The 7,652-nt window shown below is 39.5% G+C and overlaps 1 protein-coding gene across 2 annotated transcripts; it reads left to right on the top strand.

Annotated features, from left to right (window-relative positions):
* The first annotated feature begins 1,168 nt into the window (after positions 1 to 1,168).
* On the top strand, positions 1,169 to 7,652 carry LOC138635058 (leukocyte cell-derived chemotaxin-2-like). Of its 2 annotated transcripts, XM_069722372.1 has the most exons (6): positions 1,169 to 1,272; positions 1,510 to 1,579; positions 3,571 to 3,876; positions 4,300 to 4,390; positions 4,784 to 4,929; positions 6,817 to 7,652. In XM_069722372.1, exons 2-6 carry the CDS (start codon positions 1,528 to 1,530, stop codon positions 6,981 to 6,983), a joined length of 762 nt encoding a protein of 253 aa, XP_069578473.1. In that variant the 5' UTR covers positions 1,169 to 1,272; positions 1,510 to 1,527; the 3' UTR covers positions 6,984 to 7,652. The 2 variants fall into 2 exon arrangements, with proteins under 2 accessions (XP_069578473.1, XP_069578479.1); XM_069722378.1 differs by lacking the exons at positions 1,169 to 1,272; positions 1,510 to 1,579 and adding an exon at positions 2,839 to 3,299.

Here is a 7,652-nt window from a genome sequence, read left to right as displayed (position 1 = left end):
ATTGAAACAGTCTTTTCATTTCTGGAATTCATGTCTGTGTTGCTGTGGTGAAGGAACAACACTCTATATCTTACTCATTTAAAAAAAAAAAAAAAGAAGTTTCAATACTTGAGTTACACATTGTTGTTTTTTAAATTTTGTGTTTTGAAAATTGCTTTTTAAGTGGCGGTGCAGCATCTCTGAAATGAAGACAAATAGTCAAACCATACCCAAATAGTCAAGAGAAATTACATTCATCAAGTTCGGACTGGATTACGATTCATGTAACCTTGTGGAAATCTGATTTGCACTCTTTGACTTTCACAACTTGCACACCACACGAAAGCAAACTCTGTAATACACTCCATCCACATGTGTTCATCCATGCACCCATTGTTCACTCTCCAACCGGGAGAGGAGGAAATTCATACCATTGATTGACTTTCACTGCCTCGTGTGAGGCCTTAAAGCTAATTATCTCATAATAAATGCCGGGCTCATGTGTTGAGTATAAAGATGTTTCTTTCTCTTTTTTTTTTTTTTTCCATCGTTATTGTCTCATTAAGCTTGACACAACAGTCCTGTGCCTGCTGACTGCACTGCACATACTAATGGGGTTTATATGGGGGGTGTAATTGGAGCCATGCAAGGAGTCAAGAGTCCCGCACGTTCACTGCAACTGTGCACAAACAAATTAGGACTATAGACTATAAATGTAATTTGTTGGAGACAATATAAAAAAAAAAAAAAAATTGAAATACAATGTATCACTAAGAGAGAAAAAATGTCATGATAAAGAAAATCCCTGTTCATATTGTAAATATTACATTCTGAAATCACCTGGTGATTCTTCTGTATAAGATATTCATAACTGTGTAATATGAAGAGTCAATACACTTCCTGAGTTATCACATACGCTCTCAGACATTTATATTTTGTTAGAGATGTATGATGGAACCTTTATATTTACCGAAGCAAAGTAAATCATACACTGTAGCTGGAATTTGTTCAAGTAACTCTTCCAGTTGCTTTTTCTTTTTTTTTTTTCTTTTTTAGAGTCCAATAACTAGCTCTCTGTTACTTTCAGTGTAGCAACAAAAAGTCAATAAAGTTTGCCTTTCCCAGCCTGTGAATGGGTGTGTTTTCTAAAGGCCAATATCAATATTGACAGTGGGGAGAACGTCCCGCGGTCCGTGTCTGTAGCCTTCGCGGCAGGCTGGTTTTCCAACAGTCCCTGCTCTGTGTTTCTACCCACTGTGCCGGCGGCCTCACTGCAACTTCTCCATATGACTGGTGCGTATGGTTCCATTTTCTCTTGCTAGAAATTGTGAGTAGTATTTAATCAGCAGTAGGTGTTTAGTCTGCTTCTGTTTGGCCCTTTAGATTTTAGACAGCCAATCTGCAAAGAATACACTTGATTTGATTATTCAGGTGACATTTGTATATAGTGTATATATTAAAGTGACTCAAACATACCTTAGTGGACTAAATACCTTTTCTGTTTTTATTCTTATTCTGAATTTCTTTTAGGTCTGACTTGATCATCTGATGATGACAATGCTGTGGAGGGTCAGTCTCATAGCAGCGCTTCTACTATGCTGTAAGTAGTCTTCTGTACTGTACTACTTCGAAATGTACACTATACCAGCATGCATCATAATTGATGTACAGTATAATTAAGAGTATTTCATGTAACTGCATTAACACAAAAACAGACGCGTGCACAAAATGCCTACTCACAAACACATATAGTCATGCATTTATAGGAACATAAAGGCACACACACACACACACACACACACACACACACACACACACACACACACACACACACACACACACACACACACACACACACACACACACACAACTTTCCATTCAGCAGTGTACACTAATAAGATTCCTATCCTGGAAACAATAAATGGTGTATAAATGTATGCCTGCCCCTTCAAATTACCATGAACTGAGCCCTATTAAAAGACTGTAAACTCCTGTAAACACAACCCTTGGGGGGTTTGGGGCCTATTGCCGGAGAGACACTGTGTTGGTGCAAGTGGATGACACATTTAAAGCATGACTGAGTGCTTAATGCAACATCACATCATTGCAGCTAACTGAAAAGCTTAAGGCTCACTCTGACACTGGGGGATTGTTGAGCGACATGAAAATGAGACAGCCATCTTGTTACTGAGATAAAATGATTCATGCCAGACAGTGGACACGACTCTGCAGCTGCATGAGAGGCACGCAGTCAAGTGGAGTTAATGGACACATGCCAGACCGTCAGTGTCTCTGTTTGAAGTAATCTGTTAAGGTTAACTGTTAAAACCTTGACTGCACCCCCAAAATAATATACCGACAATCACTACATTAACAACCATTCATCAAAACACCTGCAGAACCCTTGTCCCAGCTGGTATTGCCAAGGCAAAAGCACACTTTTTCGTCACAAAAATGTGTCCTTTATCATTTTAGTTCGAAGAAAAATTGCTTTTCTGCACCACATCCTTACATTGTGCCTGACTGTCTCCTACTCATTTAGGCCTTGTAGTGATAAGCAGCCTCTTTCAATCACCGAGCCCAGTGTGTGTTCCCGAGCCAGGGCAGCGTGATTGAAATATTTTCTGTGCTTCTGAGGTTAATGAAGATCAGAGACTCGTGTCTGGGCAGGAGAATTAGTTTGCTGTCAGAATTAAACACACTATGAATAACTGAACTATGACTCCGTCTGTCTACATGGACAAGAAACATAGTTCTCGACTAGTGTGCTCAGGCAGTGGGCTGAGACTTACAGGTTGACTTTGTTAAGTAGTTAAGTAGAAAATATCATGAGTTGCCATATCTACCAAATATAATTAATCATAGACATAATCAAAAGAAGTTTTCATGAAGTCCTTAAAGTTTTTCCATGAAGACGCACATCAGTGTGACATGCGCAGAGGAGGAGGAAGTCACGACCTTCATAGGTAACTCTGCAAGTTTTATAGCTTCATCAACTTCAGCACCTGAGTTACACACGTTTAATGTGAGCAGTGGTCCGTCTGCATTTGCGCTTTCACCATGGACATGAGCAGAGTGCACACATGACATTTTCTGTCAAAGTCGGCAGCAGGGGCCATTGAAATGTTTCAGAAAGCCTACGCCCAAGACGGAAAAAGGGGTCGTGCCTCGTGGATTTGTCCCCCAGAGTCAAACCATCAACACCGAGTTCAGCTGTGACGTTCAGAGGGAAAGAGTTGGAGTTCTGTGTGTACATCACAGTGCTGCACTACGTTTGCACACAACAGTTGCGGATTTTTTCGACTGTGCCTCGTAAATCAGTAAGCAGGCTACTAGCCAGATGAATGTGTGGTATAAGAGATATATACTGTAGATTTGTGTTCTCTTTGATAATTATTGTTCAATATGTGGTTATTTGGAGAGAAAAAAGTAACTAAATCCAAAATTGGAGATAATCCTAAATATCAATCTCGTGAAATTTTGATTAAATCCTTAAACCTAGGAAGTTGTTTCAAGCTATGCTCATTTTTAATCCTTCCTCCTTAAGTGTCTTTTAAGTCTAACTCTTTGTACCTTTCATCTCGCCCCAAGATATGCTGTTAAGTTGTGCCTCAGAACATGAAAAGGGGGAAAGACAAGAATTTCAAAAGCCTGACAAGAGAGCTGACAGCCACATCAAGGTGAAGAGAAATCACACAACCGCTAATGACAAGAGACCCAAGACGTTGACTCCGAGAAAGAAGGTGAAAAAGACGGGAAGAGTTTCGGTGGGACCGAGAAGTGACATCGGCTGCACTAGACTAGGAGGCATCTGCCAGCCAAACCGATTCATCTGCCAGGGCCGGTACCTAAAAGACAAGTGTTTAGGGTCCAAGACGCGGCAGTGTTGCGTGCAAGGTACAGTGACACGATCATACATGTGAATAAAAATACATACCTGCATATATGCAAATCTTACGAAGGCTAACCCTAAATAGACCTTCAATAAACTTCTTCAGACACAGATAGCCAAGTAGCGATTAAAAAGCTTTATCTATCATTTTTTTCCTGTCTGACTCATCATTTTTGTGGGTGTGCGGCATTATCCGTTTCTGACACACCACTGGTTGAAAAGACATCAGTAAATGACATTTGATAAGTGCCTTTCTGCTGTAATTAGCCTTATTTGCACATGAAAAGAACATGCAGTGACTCAGTCGATGTTAAAACGTAGATTTAAAAATATCATCCGCTCGCCCTTTGGGATGCAAAGCCACAGCTTTTAATATGGTGTATTAATGGGCTGAAAAGCAGTGACATATTACATTTCCCTCTCTGTAGTTGGAGCCTGGAGTGTCCTTTGTACTGGTCACCACAACAACAGAGTGAGGGCCTGTGATGCGTACGGCTGTGGAGCTTTTAACTCCGAAAGGTGATTCCTCCTGATCAGATGTTGATGCTTCTGCTTCAGAAGATTACTTATGCAGCAACATGCAGATGTTGATAATGCAGCATTTGGGATCGCGGTCGATTCACATCGAAGAGAAAGTGAAAAAAGCATTTTAACTGCAACCATTTGAGGTGATACCATTTCACAGCACATTTTTACCAACCAAATCCATAATCAGTCAATACTAGAGTTGCACTGATGGCAAGTCAATTTTTGCTTGGGTGAAAGGGAGGTTTTCTGGAGGCGGAATTATACTGTATCCGAAGCCAGACATTACATTTTCTGTCTGACAACTTCTGTGAACCATAACTAATTGAAACAGACCTTTTTAAGGTGGCAATATAATATCTGTCTTTTCTGTCACTCTTCTTGCAGAGTTAATGGCCTCCATAAAGCAGTGGACGTGGTGTGCGATGACTATGGAATCATCAGCTCTCCATTCTCAGGCTCCCTGGCGGGTCCAGTGAGTCGGCAGGACCCAGCTGGTAATCAGTATGATGGGGTCAAACTCCTCTCTGATGGTAAGAAGGACAAGATGTTAGCACAGTTCTTCAAAGAGAGTGCCGCAAGTGAAATGAACTTCTGAAGATTATTAATCACGGTCTAAAATGATAGGATCAAGTCTTGAATATATCAACAAACAGTAACTTAGAAATGTATGTTAAAATCAAGACTTTGAGGGCATTTGGTAACTAAATAAAAGAAAACTGTCTTCACAAGATAACAGGAGTAATATCCACATGAAAGTCTACTTGTATGAACCAAATCATGTTGAAGATTTCAAGGTATTTCAGTACATAGGTGAACAATTTTACCCGCTGATGGTGCCAAAGTCATTGGTTGATTGGATGGGATTCATCCTTGTGGGAAGCATGGCTGTCCATACCAAATAGCATCACAGATCATCTAGCAGTTGTTGAAATATTTCAGTTGGGTCCAAAGTGGTGAACCAACCAACTGACCCACTAACATTACCACCTTTGAGCCATGTTGCTAATGTGGCTAAAAATCACTGTACATGTTTGCTCTGTTTTCTTGGAAATTCCATCCAACAGAAAGTAATGGAAAAAGAGGTTTCATTAAACCACTGTAACCTTGTCCTGTTACTTCTGCTGGTAAATTACTGTAATCTACAGTGTATAAGGGCCATGGCTAGAGCATAGGCGAGGCTATCTTATTACAGTGGAGGCATTGCATGGGGATGAAAAGCAGCGATTTAAAGGGATTAGTCAAGGTGTTCGAAGCGTGGGCTGAGACTCCGGTGAACTCCTGCTTGCCTCTAACACTGCTGGGACCCATCTTCATGCGAAACCCCATCAAGGACCTCTTCATGCGTAATGACCCCCACTAAGGGCCATCCTTACAGAACAAAGCAACACATCCGTGTTTGTGGCAAAAAAAAAAATGCCCATGCATGCTTTTGCGATGTATATTTGTGTGCGTACGTGCTCATGTTAGTGGATGTGTCCTGAGACCATCCTGAGTTGATAAGGCGGCGGAATGATGAGTAAACATCATTAGGTCTCATTCTGCCTCCACCCGTAATTGAACTGTATTATCAGAAGAACACATGTAGTGTCAGCTCCTTTCATCTCTGAGTAAAGCGCAGACATGATTAGGCATCACAGAGACACATTACCTCACCATGATGCCCACATTAATGCTGAGACATTGATCATTAGGAGCTTGTAGGATTTAATGATGGTGTGGAGTTTGCTGTAGACGAGCCTACTTTTAGCTTGTTTGTCTCTTAAGTTGGCAGCTTGCTTGTTTTTGTCTGCAGACTGGTGAAAGAGACATTGAGATCGTTTTTATTTTGCATGTGGAGCCTGTTTTTAGAGCAACTATAAGTCATCTATTGCTACATTTCATAGGTTTTGCAAGGCAAAGGATTGTTTTCATCTACATAGGAGGTATGTATTTGTACAAATTCTTAAACTGCTTTCAAGAAGTATTTTTCAAAAGTAAGTTGCCTCACATTTTTGCTTTTCTCCAATGAACACAAGGACTTGCACATAAATTGACCTGTAAGACAGCTATACCTGACATTTATTTTTAACTCAACTGCATCCACTCCTTCCCGTTATTGGAGTTGTAGAAATGTCATCCAATTTCTTATGAATATTTCCCATTAAAGTAAAATATTGTGAATACCTTTTTGGGTGGAGATTTCCCCTAAATTACTCTGCTGTGTCAGTGAACTGAACTGAGTCATTGTTTATATTAGCAGCACCTCGTTCTGTGAAAACTGTTATTTTAAATTCATATTTGATATCCTCAAATTATTGAAAGAAAGATGTTAAAGAAACAAAAAAAACCTCTTCAGCAGTACCATACAAAATTGAGAGTGATATTAAGATCTTAATATCTTCAAAAGCATTTTTTTTTTTCATATCCGTCTCTTTCAGTGTTCTGTGTGAAGATCTTCAACATCCGTCCATACCGTTACTTAGGCCCGGTGGCTCAGGGAGAAGCCTTGGGCTATCTGTTGCCGCTGCAGGACCGCTTCTCCGGCATCACCTCACACCTGGAGCTGCAGATGTGTGACGGTACTGACCCTTCACCTTTCATATGACCTCTGATTTTCATCTGCTGTATTACTGCTGAGTCTTTACTTTTGTGACATTATCTTATTCAAATTACTCTCGACCTATCATCTTTGAGCCACAACCCTGTGGATATAATCTCTAATAAAAAAAAAAAAAAAGGAGCACTCCGATACCCCATTTTTTTAATATTTTTTTTTTTATCACAGTTTCAATTCTTCTTCTGTAATATAGCCAGACAAAATTTTACGAATTATGACATCTCCAGCATTTTACAACTAATGTCTCACTTCATGAAAGTACATCATTCTTACAAGCTGTGATGGCCAACTAATCCTTCATGTCTATTTTCTTTGTTTTTGGAGTATTTTTTATATTTTTGTATGATCATTATTATCATTTCCACTAAATGCCATATAAAAGAAACTGAGAAAACAAAAATAAATGTACTCTTAGATGTTTTGCTTCTCTTCTGTGAAAAATGTTCTTTCCCACAATATGGATTCATATAACCATTTTATGCAACCTGTTCATATTTGAATGATATAAGAAATGTATAGTTTCATTTATTTGGTTAAAAGTGGATTCTATTCCCCATAACACAGTTCTAAGTCAAATCTAGGATATGACTAGTTTAAAGGGGGGAGTCACATGTTTTCATCACTTGCCATTCAAATAAATTTGCCTCATTTATTCAA

This window comes from Brachyistius frenatus, unplaced genomic scaffold, assembly GCF_029030835.1.
Source record: "Brachyistius frenatus isolate BFR_SWC_R1_liver_20210118 unplaced genomic scaffold, ASM2903083v1 Contig_5, whole genome shotgun sequence".
Lineage (NCBI taxonomy): Eukaryota > Metazoa > Chordata > Actinopteri > Embiotocidae > Brachyistius > Brachyistius frenatus.
Note: the sequence above shows the minus strand (reverse complement) of the source record. Positions and strands in the feature narration are given on the sequence as shown.

Coding starts and splice junctions, on each gene's coding strand:
- LOC138635058 (XM_069722372.1), top strand. CDS start 1,528: ATGATGACAATGCTGTGGAGGGTCAGTCTCATAGCAGCGCTTCTACTA. Junction 3,877..4,299: donor GCGGCAGTGTTGCGTGCAAG/GTACAGTGACAC, acceptor CCCTCTCTGTAG/TTGGAGCCTGGAGTGTCCTT. Junction 4,391..4,783: donor GGAGCTTTTAACTCCGAAAG/GTGATTCCTCCT, acceptor CTCTTCTTGCAG/AGTTAATGGCCTCCATAAAG.